The 13,401-nt window shown below is 44.7% G+C and overlaps 1 protein-coding gene across 1 annotated transcript in view; it reads left to right on the forward strand.

Moving 5' to 3' along the window:
* The window catches only part of LOC122510801, a 33,472-nt gene extending 20,955 nt beyond the window's left edge, over window positions 1-12,517 (forward strand). The window contains exons 2-5 of the mRNA XM_043625704.1: window positions 6,050-6,503; window positions 6,636-6,832; window positions 10,571-10,611; window positions 11,341-12,517. Of these exons, the coding sequence (XP_043481639.1) occupies window positions 6,050-6,503; window positions 6,636-6,832; window positions 10,571-10,611; window positions 11,341-12,517 (1,869 nt within the window). The remainder of the gene's footprint in view (window positions 1-6,049; window positions 6,504-6,635; window positions 6,833-10,570; window positions 10,612-11,340) is intronic.
* Window positions 12,518-13,401: the final 884 nt, after the last annotated feature.

The raw sequence follows: 13,401 nt of genomic DNA on the forward strand, positions 1-13,401 counted from the left end.
GCGAGCGGTGCGAAATATAATCGTCACCGCTTGCAATGCGTCGATGCCACGTCGCAAAGGCGCCTTTCCAAGGAAAAAATCCTTGCACTGGTGGTCAGAAAAACTGTCCTCCTTGAGAAAGGAATGCCTCAAAGCAAGAAGGACTAAGGGAGATCCCTTGCTGAAAGAGGCTTTCAAGGAGGCGAAAAAGGACCTCAAGAAAGAGATCCGCAAGTCGCGACGCCGTAGCTGGAAGGACCTAATCGAGGAGGTCGATAAGGACCCATGGGGTCTGGCTTTTAAAATCGTAACTAAGAAATTAGTGACGAGGCAAAAGACCCCCGGCCTGGACAATCCCGATTGGGTCAGAAAGATAATAAGTTCTTTGTTTCCTCCTGCAGAACCATACCTTAGAAGGGACTGGAGTTTTTGCAAAGTCGAAGAGGAAGAACTCTTCACACTTAGTGAACTGAAAAAAGCAGGCAAAAGATTAAAAACAGGCAAGGCGCCTGGAATCGATGGGATAAGTAACGAGATCCTAAAGTTGGTAATCGACACTTCACCCCAGATTCTGCTTCGATGCTTCAATCTTTGCCTTGAGAGAGGAGAGTTCTTCCGCGACTGGAAGCGACAGAGGTTAGTCCTCCTAAGGAAAGGTGAAAAACCTCTAGATAAGGTTTCATCGTACAGGCCTATATGCCTGCTAGATACGATGGGTAAACTTCTAGAGGATATGGTTCTCCAGAGAATGCAGGGCCACTTGACCGAAGAGAATCGTCTATCCGATTACCAATTTGGTTTCCGTAAAGGCAAGTCCACAGTTGATGCCATCCAGGCAGTTGTGGACATAGCCAAAGCAGGAAAAAACAAATTGGGACCTGGGAAAAAGAAGAGCTTCTGCGCGTTGGTAGCAATTGACATACGCAACGCGTTTAATTCCGCAAGATGGAAAGATCTCATCGAGTCGATGGAAAAGAAAAACATGCCGCCCTACTTGTTGCGGATAATGGATAATTATCTTAGCGACAGGTGGGTTATATATGAGGGAGACACCTGCACTCTCAGGGAAGAGATGCAGCGTGGGGCTCCTCAAGGCTCGAGGGTGGGTCCATTTGTATGGAATGTATCTTACGATGATTTTCTGCGAATGGATCTGCCCGAAGGTGCGATGATCATCGGCTTTGCGGACGACGCGTTGTTCGTGTGCACTGCCGAGAGTGAGGAGGCTCTTGGGACATTGGTGAACGAATGTCTGCGACTAGCAAAAAGCTGGCTGGATACCAGAGGTCTTGAAATGGTCCTGGAAAAGACCGAGGCACTGCTAGTCACAGACAGACGTGGTTATGAGCTCCCACGAATCGTGATAGACGGATTCGAGGTCAAGTGGAGTAAACAAATTAAATACCTTGGTGTGGAGTTGGATGGAAGGTTAAACTTCCACCACCACATGGCTACGGCGTCGAATAAGGCGATCGAGTGTGCGGCTAATCTTTCACGGTTAATGCCAAATGTTGGCGGACCCCGTGAACAAAAAAGAAGACTGGTGGCGAGTGTCGCCCACGCTAAAATGCTCTATGCAGCACCAGCGTGGGCCCCATCCCTGAGGAGTAAAAGATGTGTTACCATCTGTGAAAAGATACTGTCGGCGCAGAGATCGATAACAACGCGTATCATCTCTGCATATAAGACGGTATCTACGAGTGCTGTGCAGGTCCTTGCAAGTGTCCCGCCAGCAGATCTCTTGGCGAGGGAAAGGGAAGAAATGTTTCTCTTTTCTAAAGAAAGCAGTTCCTGGGATGAGGAATTAAGACCAAGCAAGGGCCTGATCCGCAAAGAAGCGAGGCACAGGCTCATAGAAAGATGGCAGGAAAGATGGGATGGTGAGGGAAAAGGTCGATGGACCTATCGCCTTATCCCGGCACTCGCCACCTGGATAAATAGGAAACACGGTCAGGTTTCCTATTATTTGACTCAGGCGCTCACAGGTCACGGGTGTTTTAACTCGTACCTGTGTCGCTTTAAATTACGCGAGAACGAGGTGTGTGCATATTGCCAGTTCCCTGAGGACAACGCGGAGCACACCCTCTTCTCATGCAAAAAATGGGACTTGGAGAGGCGGGCCATGTTCGAAGGTGTAAACAGTCAAGTTACACCGGAGAATATGGTATCGCTGATGACCCAGTCGGAAGAGAATTGGCGGCAAGTCGAGAACTTCATAATCTCGGTAATGTCGAGGAAGGATCTCGACGGCCGCCAAAAAGCGTAATTTAAACAGCTTTTAATTTGTTTGTTTGTTTTTTAATAATTTATTTTGTGATTTATTTGTCCCTATACATTTTTTTTAATTTGTTTTGTTTTTTTTATTCATCTTTGTACAATTTTATGTTTTCAATATTTTATACGCGTTTATTTTTATTTTTTTTTATATATCCGTTTATAATTTTATCTTTTGACTTTTTAAACTTCTTAAAATTTTTGTTTTTTATTGTTGTTGTGCTGTTAATTCCGCTTTTATATTGAAATAGTTTTAAATTTTTTAACTATTGACGCAGGAGAACCGCAGACACAGAACAAAGTCGCAGCAGCGATAGAGTTGGAGCGCCTCCCTCGAAGGCTAAAGTCTTACGACAGTTCCGAGGGAGGGTAAAGGGCTCCAAAAGAAGGGTTACGGGTTTTAGTGGGTCGGGCTGGTAGTAGGTCGCCAGTTTATTAAATTTATTATAACATTTATTTATTTATCCTTTTTTTTAAATTCCCTTTTTTTTATTTTACCAACCCCACATAACCTTAAAGTGCGGAATCCAAGGTATCTGTAAACAGATTTCCCAAAATTCCCTAAGCAAAAAAAAAAAAAAAAAAAAAAAATAATAATAATAATAATAATAATAATAATAATAATAATAATAATAATAATAATAATAATAATAATAATAATAATAATAATAATAATAATAATAATAATAAGGGACTGGAGTTTTTGCAAAGTCGAAGAGGAAGAACTCTTCACACTTAGTGAACTGAAAAAAGCAGGCAAAAGATTAAAAACAGGCAAGGCGCCTGGAATCGATGGGATAAGTAACGAGATCCTAAAGTTGGTAATCGACACTTCACCCCAGATTCTGCTTCGATGCTTCAATCTTTGCCTTGAGAGAGGAGAGTTCTTCCGCGACTGGAAGCGACAGAGGTTAGTCCTCCTAAGGAAAGGTGAAAAACCTCTAGATAAGGTTTCATCGTACAGGCCTATATGCCTGCTAGATACGATGGGTAAACTTCTAGAGGATATGGTTCTCCAGAGAATGCAGGGCCACTTGACCGAAGAGAATCGTCTATCCGATTACCAATTTGGTTTCCGTAAAGGCAAGTCCACAGTTGATGCCATCCAGGCAGTTGTGGACATAGCCAAAGCAGGAAAAAACAAATTGGGACCTGGGAAAAAGAAGAGCTTCTGCGCGTTGGTAGCAATTGACATACGCAACGCGTTTAATTCCGCAAGATGGAAAGATCTCATCGAGTCGATGGAAAAGAAAAACATGCCGCCCTACTTGTTGCGGATAATGGATAATTATCTTAGCGACAGGTGGGTTATATATGAGGGAGACACCTGCACTCTCAGGGAAGAGATGCAGCGTGGGGCTCCTCAAGGCTCGAGGGTGGGTCCATTTGTATGGAATGTATCTTACGATGATTTTCTGCGAATGGATCTGCCCGAAGGTGCGATGATCATCGGCTTTGCGGACGACGCGTTGTTCGTGTGCACTGCCGAGAGTGAGGAGGCTCTTGGGACATTGGTGAACGAATGTCTGCGACTAGCAAAAAGCTGGCTGGATACCAGAGGTCTTGAAATGGCCCTGGAAAAGACCGAGGCACTGCTAGTCACAGACAGACGTGGTTATGAGCTCCCACGAATCGTGATAGACGGATTCGAGGTCAAGTGGAGTAAACAAATTAAATACCTTGGTGTGGAGTTGGATGGAAGGTTAAACTTCCACCACCACATGGCTACGGCGTCGAATAAGGCGATCGAGTGTGCGGCTAATCTTTCACGGTTAATGCCAAATGTTGGCGGACCCCGTGAACAAAAAAGAAGACTGGTGGCGAGTGTCGCCCACGCTAAAATGCTCTATGCAGCACCAGCGTGGGCCCCATCCCTGAGGAGTAAAAGATGTGTTACCATCTGTGAAAAGATACTGTCGGCGCAGAGATCGATAACAACGCGTATCATCTCTGCATATAAGACGGTATCTACGAGTGCTGTGCAGGTCCTTGCAAGTGTCCCGCCAGCAGATCTCTTGGCGAGGGAAAGGGAAGAAATGTTTCTCTTTTCTAAAGAAAGCAGTTCCTGGGATGAGGAATTAAGACCAAGCAAGGGCCTGATCCGCAAAGAAGCGAGGCACAGGCTCATAGAAAGATGGCAGGAAAGATGGGATGGTGAGGGAAAGGGTCGATGGACCTATCGCCTTATCCCGGCACTCGCCACCTGGATAAATAGGAAACACGGTCAGGTTTCCTATTATTTGACTCAGGCGCTCACAGAGCTCAGGCGCTAAGAAGACCTTGTCAAGAACAAGGAGAAAATAATGGCCAGAAGAAGAGCGGCACGGAAGAGTCGCGCCAGCGACTAAATGGGACCATCCATCTGCGAAGTCTGAAGCCGAAAGGTAGTTCCGTAGGTGGATAGAAGGTTCGAAACCCAGGGGAATCAAGAAGAGGTTTTAGTCGGTATTGTGACTGCCGTAAAAGCAGGTATGTGAGGTTTCTTTTTTTTTCCTTGCATTTTGTGCGAGTCCGACATACCCCAGGTAAGTGGGATCTTCCTGGGCATGCGTTAATGCATTTCCTCTTCTCCCCCGTTAATAAAAAAAAAAAAAAAAAAAAAATAATAATAATAATAATAATAATAATAATAATAATAATACTTTTCCGAAGGTTTTCGACGTGCTGATCCGAATTCGGCCTTAAAATAGACCCATCACGTCAGGTTTTCGAGATATTTTAACCTAAAAGTGCAAAAAACCTGTTTTTAGTCATATTTGATGTCATGTAACATCAAGAGATAATTTTTTCATTTAAAAAGTCAATATTGCGTCTAAAAGTGCTACTCCTCCCCTTTAATATCCATTTTGAAAATTTAAAAAATCTTTATTTGTCTCTGAGTAATCGTTCATTGAATTTTTTGAGTTTGGCGAATTCTTCGAAAACTAAGTAGAAACAGACAAAACTTCGATAATAAAGCAGATTTTAACTATAAACATCTAAATTTTAAATAGTTCTGAGGATTTTCGATATAACTGAATACGAATTCAATATTAGATTCACAAAATTCAAAATGGCGTATACAATATGGCAGACGATTTATTTCAAATTGATTGTATTTTCCTCAAATATGCCATTTTGAATTCTGTTAATCTGATATCGAATTTGTATTCAGTTATATCGAAAATCCTTAGAACTATTTAAAATTTAGATGTTTGTAGTTAAAATCTGCTTTATTATCGAAGTTTTGTGTTTCTACTTAGTTTTCGAAGAATTCGCCAAACTCAAAAAATTCAATGAACGATTACTCAGAGACAAATGAAGATTTTTTAAATTTTCAAAATGGATATTAAAGGGGAAGAGTAGCACTTTTAGACGCAATATTGACTTTTTAAATAAAAAATTATCACTTGATGTCATCTTGGCCAGATGGTAGTACCCTGTTAAGGCCCGATTGTCCCTCGACACGGGACAAAGAATTAAAAAAAACACAAATGAAATGGACAAAATTTTAAACGAAATACTCCAAGTGGGTACCTCGAAAGAGGGTAATCCCACCACCGATTCTGATCGGGTGCAAGCCCCGATAGTCGGTGCAGATGGCTCCAAGGATTTTGGAGGGAGCCAAATAGATAGCCAGCTGACATGCTACGAATCAAATGTCGCAAATCAGTTTCTGGCTATTCCCGGGATTTTTAAGAGCGTGTACCAGGCATTCAAGCGCCAAAAGAACGTCAGTCGTGACATCCAGGATGGCGTGGCGGTTTTGGAGAGTTCGTTCTTAACAATTTGTAAGAATTTACGTTTTATCCCCGAGCCGTTCAAAGACCAGGCGCCGCAACATCCAACTGTGGGAGCTCGAGATCAGACGGAGAGCACGACTACAGCTCTGGACGGCGTAACTGCACGCCCTAATAAGGCAAAGGGCGTTAATAAGCGCCCCAGGGAAGGTGCAAGCCCAGATGCGAGTCCGCAACGGGCGACTCAAAGCGGGAAAAGAATTAAGCGAAAGGATGCTCCACAGCTTGGTTCTGAGTCGCTAGATGGAACGAAAGAGGCGCCCTTAAATAGTCCTGGCAGTTCGTATGCTGAGACCGTTTTAAAGGACGGAGCGGACAATGGGGACGGCTTCAAAGTTGTTAAAAGCAAAAAGAAACGGACTCCAAAAGAGAAACCCTCAGGTGAGAAAAAAGAGCTTCCGAAGCCCCCTTTGAAGCTGAGGAGCACGGAAGCTGTTAAAATTACGGCAAGCGACCCAAAGCTTTATGAGGGTATCTTGCCGCTGCTAAAAGCAAAGGTAAACCCAGAAGATACGGGTACCGTGATCCGGAAAATCAGGAGAACCTTTAAACAGGAGGTTCTCGTGATAGTGAAAAAGGGCGGAGAGACCTTAAAATTTGCAGATGCACTGTCTTCGGCCCTGCATAGTAAAGCTGAGGTCACACCTCTAGTGAATAAAAGGTCTCTAGAGATTAAGGATTTGGACGAAGCCACCTCAGAGGTTGAGGTAACTGCAGCACTAAGAGAAAAGCTGGGTAAACCCGACCTGAAGATGGAGTGTCGACTTTTGCCGCGATACAGAGGAACTAAGGTTGCTCTGGTACGTCTGACAGAGGCAGAAAGTAACACTCTGCTAAAGCTTGGTAAAATAAAAATCGGCTGGATAAATGCTATAATTCGCGAGCATGTTGAAGTAGCTAGGTGCCAAAAGTGCCTAGCATACGGACACTCAACCCGAACCTGCAAAGGCCCCGACAGAAGCAAAAACTGTCGGAGATGCGGCGGAGAGGGACACCTCGCGAAGAGCTGTAAAGTTAAGCCGAAGTGCCTTACATGCTTGGACCTGGGAAAGCCAGAGACGGATCACGATCCCGGAAAGAGAGCCTGCCCGGTTTACAGAGAAGAACTGCAAAAGATTAAAAGGGCAAATCCTTAAAATTTTTGCAGGTCAACTTGCATACAAGTAAGGATGCACAGTTGCTCCTAATGCAAACAGCAAGGGAAAATGAGGTCGATATCCTGTTCTGCAGTGAGCAGTATCAAGGAAGCGATCTCGCCCCTTGGTATCAGGATAAGGCGAAGAGAGCCGCCATAAAGCTGTGCAACCCAGAATTGCGGGTTGACAAGTTTCTGGAGACGAGCAGTGGGTTCGTGTGGATAGAGGTGGCTAATATACGTATGTATAGCTGCTACTTCTCACCCAACGACCCACTGACAAACTTCGAAGCCAATATCGAAGACCTAGAATCGAGCCTCACAGAATCCAGGCTGGATGTCATCATCACTGGTGATTTTAACGCAAAGTCGCCAGAGTGGGGTGAGACGAGACTCGACAAGAGAGGAATTCGTATTGGAGAAATGATCTCCAGAAACGACTTATTGGCAGTAAACCGAGGCAATACATGGACTTTTAGACGAGGTGCGATCGGATCAATTATAGATCTAACAATCGCATCGTCTAAACTATTTAGCCGCATAACCGACTGGCGGGTCTCAGAGGAATATACCGCAAGTGACCACCAGTACATTGAGTTCTCAGTCTCTATGGGAGACACACGAGGAGGAAAAAGACAGGATGCTCCTAGTCGCAAAACCTCCTCGTGGAATATGAAAAGACTCGACAAGGAAAAGTTCGGCCGGTCCCTAAGAGAAGCCCTTTTAATTGAGGACTTGGGCTGGGTGAAGAGGCCAAGCAGTCTGAATGGGGAGGTGCGAGCGGTGAGGAACATGATAGTCACCGCTTGCAATGCGTCAATGCCACGCAAAGGCGCCACTCCAGTAAGAAAATCCTTGCACTGGTGGTCAGAGGAGCTAGCCTCCTTGAGAAAGGAATGCCTCAAAGCAAGAAGGACATATACCCGATCTAAGGGAGATCCCTTGCTGAAAGAGGCTTTCAAGGAGGCGAAAAAGGACCTCAAGAAAGAGATCCGCAAGTCGCGACGCCGTAGCTGGAAGGACCTAATCGAGGAAGTCGATAAGGACCCATGGGGTCTGGCTTTTAAACTCGTTACTAAGAAATTAGTGACGAGGCAAAAGACCCCTGGCCTGGACAATCCTGATTGGGTCAGAAAGATAATAAATTCTTTGTTTCCTCCTGCAGAGCCATACCTTAGAAGGGACTGGAGTTTTTGAAAAGTCGAAGAGGAAGAACTCTTTACTCTTAGTGAACTGCAAAATGCAGGCAAAAGATTGAAAACAGGCAAGGCGCCTGGAATCGATGGGATAAGTAACGAGAATCTAAAGTTGGTAATCGACACTTCACCCCAGATTTTGCTTCGATGCTTCAATCTTTGCCTTGAGAGAGGAGAGTTCTTTCGCGACTGGAAGCGACAGAGGTTAGTCCTCCTGAGGAAAGGTGAAAAACCTCTAGATAAAGTCTTATCATACAGGCCTATATGCCTGCTAGATACGATGGGTAAACTTCTAGAGGATATGGTTCTGCAGAGAATGTAAGGCTGGAGTCCCATGGTAGCGTTTTGCGTTGCGTTTTGTAACTAGGCCATGAGTGCAAATATAGCAAACATATATCTCCATCTCTCTCACACTCATTGCCTAGTTACAAAACGCAACGCAAAACGCTGCCATGGGACTTCAGCCTAAAGCCACTTGACCGGAGAGAATAGTCTATCGGATCACCAATTTGGTTTCCGTAAAGGCAAGTCCACAGTTGATGCCATCCAGGCAGTTGTGGACATAGCCAAAGCAGGAAAAAACAAGTTGGGACCCGGAAAAAAGAAGAGCTTCTGCGCGTTGGTAGCAATTGACATACGCAACGCGTTTAATTCCGCAAGATGAAAAGATCTCATCCAGTCGATGGAAAAGAAAAACATGCCGCCCTACTTGTTGCGGATAATGGATAATTATCTTAGCGACAGGTGGGTTATATATGAGGGAGACACCTGCACTCTCAAGGAAGAGATGCAGCGTGGGGCTCCTCAAGGCTCGAGGGTGGGTCCATTTGTATGAAATGTATCTTACGATGATTTTCTGCGAATGGATCTACCCGAAGGTGCGGTGATCATCGGCTTTGCGGACGACGCGTTGTTCGTGTGCACTGCCGAAAGTGAGGAGGCTCTTGGGACATTGGTGAACGAATGTCTGCGACTAGCAAAAAGCTGGCTGGATACCAGAGGTCTTGAAATGGCCCTGGAAAAGACCGAGGCACTGCTGGTCACAGACAGACGTGGTTATGAGCTCCCACGAATCGTGATAGACGGATTCGATGTCAAGTGGAGTAAACAAATTAAATACCTTGGTGTGGAGTTGGATGGAAGGTTAAACTTCCACCATCACATGGCTACGGCGTCAAATAAGGCGATCGAGTGTGCGGCTAATCTTTCACGGTTAATGACAAATGTAGACGGACCCCGTGAACAAAAAAGAAGACTGGTGGTGAGTGTCGCCCATGCTAAAGTGCTCTACGCAGCACCAGCGTGGGCCCCATCCCTGAGGAGTAAAAGATGTGTTACCATCTGTGAAAAGATACTGTCGGCGCAGAGATCGATAACAACGCGTATCATCTCTGCATATAAGACGGTATCTACGAGTGCTGTGCAGGTCCTTGCAAGTGTCCCGCCAGCAGATCTTTTGGCGAGGGAAAGGGAAGAAATGTTTCTCTTTTCTAAAGAAAGCAGTTCCTTGGATGAGGAAATAAGACCAAGCAAGGGCCTGATCCGCAAAGAAGCGAGGCACAGGCTCATAGAAAGATGGCAAGAAAGATGGGATGGTGAGGAAAAAGGTCGATGGACTTATCGCCTTATCCCGGCACTCGCCACCTGAATAAATAGGAAACACGGTCAGGTTTCCTATTACTTGACTCAGGCGCTCACAGGTCACGGGTGTTTTAACTCGTACCTGTGTCGCTTTAAATTACGCGAGGACGAGGTGTGTGCATATTGCCAGTTCCCTGAGGACAACGTGGAGCACACCCTCTTCTCATGCAAGAAATGGGACTTGGAGAGGCGGGCCATGTTTGAAGGTGTAAACAGTCAAGTTACACCGGAGAACATGGTATCGCTGATGACCCAGTCAGAAGACAATTGGCGGCAAGTCGAGAACTTCATAATCTCGGTTATGTCGAGGAAGGATCTCGACGGCCGCCAAAAAGCGTAATTTAAACAGCTTTTAATTTTGTACGTTTGTTTTTTATTAATTTATTTTCTGATTTATTTGTCCTTATACATTTTTTAATTGTTTGTGTTTTTTATTCCTCTTTGTACAGTTTTTTTTTTTCAATATTTTATACGCGTTTATTTTTTCTTTTTTTTATATATCCGTTTGTAATTTTATTTTTTGACTTTTGAAATAGTTTTAATCATCTTTTTAACTACGGACGCAGGAAAACCGCAGTGAGAAGAAGAATGTCGCATTAGCGACAGAGTTGGAGCGCCACCCTCGAAGGCTAAAGTCTTACGACAGTTCCGAGGGAGGGTAAAGGGCTCCAGAAGAAGGGTTACGGGTTTTAGTGGGTCGGGCTGGTAGTAGGTCGCCAGTGTATTAAATTTAATTTTTTATAGATTTTTTTCTTTTTTTTATTTCCTTTTGTTTTATCATACCAACCCCACATAACCTTGGAGCGCGGAATCCAAGGTATCTGTAGGCAGATTTCCCAAAATTCCCTAAGCAAAAAAAAAAATAATAATAATAATAATTCCGTGCCCGGTTGGAACTTTTGTTCTAATTGGAACTTTTGTTCTACCTGGGGCGCATTAGAACTTGTTCTTTTGCGCGGGGTTGCTGGTCCTCTATCGGACGCGTGCCAGGTGGCGGATAGTTTAGCTTCCTAGAAATAGGTGGTATCGAGGAAATCAAATACTCGACGCGGACCAAAACCAGCAAACAAGAAACATCCATCATGAGCGATTGTAAAAACGAGGAAGAGTACCTGCGGGGTAATGCTACGGCTAAATCCCTCACTGGTTCCGATCGTCAAGCGCAAAGCGTGGGGACGGTGGCCAGTGGCCCAAGGATGCAGGAGGGCAACAACGCGTTGGGAGTGCCACAGATCATCGTGGACAGGGCGGAGAGACGAGGGAGTACGAGCAGCGTGACAAGTCAAGCCAGCTGCATTTCTGTATTCAGTAATGCTTCTGCGATTGACATTGCTAGCTGCAATGAACATCGAGATGAATGCGTGAAGCTGCGGGCGGAAGAGGCAGCAAGCATTCTAGAAATGGAAGAAGAGGTCAGCAAGATGCTGAAGTCCTGCGAAGTCCAGAAGAATGTCAATAGGACAATTAAGGATGGACTTAGAAGCATAACATCGCTCATACGGGATGTGAAGGAGAAGCACGCAGCAGCGTCCAGAAAAGATGAGAAGTTCTACCAGGGGTTAGCCTGGTCAGAGGATGCACGAAAGGACCGAAGAATGAGACGTGACCGTTTTAATGCAGTAATGCTTAAAAACGTTGTCCTGGAGTCTCAGAAGCGGAAGAGAAGTGATCCTGAGAGTACGAAGGACCCAAAAAAGAAGAGGGAGGAGGGACCTTCTAGAAGGTCCAAAGGTAACAAGACCAAACCGGCACCAAAGCCAAATCCAGTTAAGAAGGGAAGAGCCACAGTGGTCGTCAAAGTGGCTGAAGGAGCTACCTTCGCCGAAGTGCTGGCGAAAGTTCGAAAAGAGGCTGACCTGGAGGCCAGTCAGACAAGGGTTGTGGGAGCTTTACCCACTAAAAAGGGAGACCTGCTCATTAAAATTGGGGGGTCTTCAAACAAGAAGTTGTTCACCAAAGAGGTGACAAAGGTGATCGGCGATCTGGGTAAGGAGCAGATGGCGGACCGGCGAACTACGTTGGAAATCCGCGATATGGATGCCCTTACAGAAAAAGAAGACGTACTGGGTGCCCTGGAGAAAATTTTTACGGTACCAACAGGAAGTAGGAAGGTGACGGTTCTCGGACCGAACAAGCGAGGAGCAAAGCTCGCTGTCGTGGTCACCAGTCAGGAAGACGCTGATAAGCTGGAGGAAATCGGGCACATAAAGATTGGGTTCGTCTCCTGCAAGATAAGAAGAAGAACTATGGTCACATGGTGTCATAAGTGCCTTGACTACGGCCATATAGGTAGAGATTGCCAAGGTGTAGATAGGTCAGCTGCGTGCTTCAAGTGCGGAGAAGCTGGCCATAAGGCAGCAGGTTGTAAGAAGAGCCCATGCTGCTTCTTATGCCAGCCAAAGTTCGGCGAGAAGGAGAATATCCAGCATGTCGCCGGATCAAGAGGTTGCAAGGTTTTCAGAACTGCCCTCGAGGAAGCAAAGAAGACTTTGTCAAGGACAAGGAGGAAATAATGCCAGAACAAGAGCGGCAAGAGACGGAAGACGATGTTGACCGGAGGAGTCCAGTGCTCAGCTGTGTGTGAGTGTGGGGGGGAGGAAATCATTTAGTTTTCCTCCCACCCACGTTCCCACAAAGCTAGAGCGGATTAAGGCCCAGTTAAGGAGTAGGACAAGGGGACCACCATTTGCGAAGTTGAAGGCCTGACGGTAGTTCCGCAGGTGGATCAAGTGTCCCAAATTAAGACGGGAGTGGTTTTTAGTGGGTAGACCAGAACAAGAGCGGTCACCCCCACATAACCTGGAATTCATTACCCAGGTATCTGAATTCGCAGATTTTCCACTTCCGACTACAAAAAAAAAAATAATAATAATAATACAAATAACTTATTAATTATTAATGATGTATTGTTTTATAAAAATTATAAAAAAATATTTTTAAACATTTTTAAAATTTGGCTCAGTGCACGGAGAAAAATCTGTTAGGATTATAATGCTCGAAACTTTTCATGTACTTTTTCCACAGATACTTTGATGCTAAAATCCTAACAGAGAGTCCTATTTATTACTCGAGTCCGCCTGAATATTAGGCGGAGTCAACTGATATTCAAGCAGACTCTTTACTTTATCGCTAGTTAGTGTCTATGCTATATTCATAACATCTACTCCATGCATTATTCGCAACAGATTTCTCTCCGTGTGTTATATCAATTAATAATTTTCGTCTAGATTTTCATGTAATATGAATTTCAATAAAGAAAGGCGTTTACTTGATCCTAGATAGCAGGTAATTTTGCAGCAAACTTGCTGTGTAAGCTTGCTGCAATATTGCTTTGTAAGCTTGTAGCAAACTTATATTTCATACGTATGCAAATAAATGTTTATTTCAGTTAAAAACA

This window comes from Leptopilina heterotoma, unplaced genomic scaffold (genome assembly GCF_015476425.1).
Source record: "Leptopilina heterotoma isolate Lh14 unplaced genomic scaffold, ASM1547642v1 Lhet_74, whole genome shotgun sequence".
Lineage (NCBI taxonomy): Eukaryota > Metazoa > Arthropoda > Insecta > Hymenoptera > Figitidae > Leptopilina > Leptopilina heterotoma.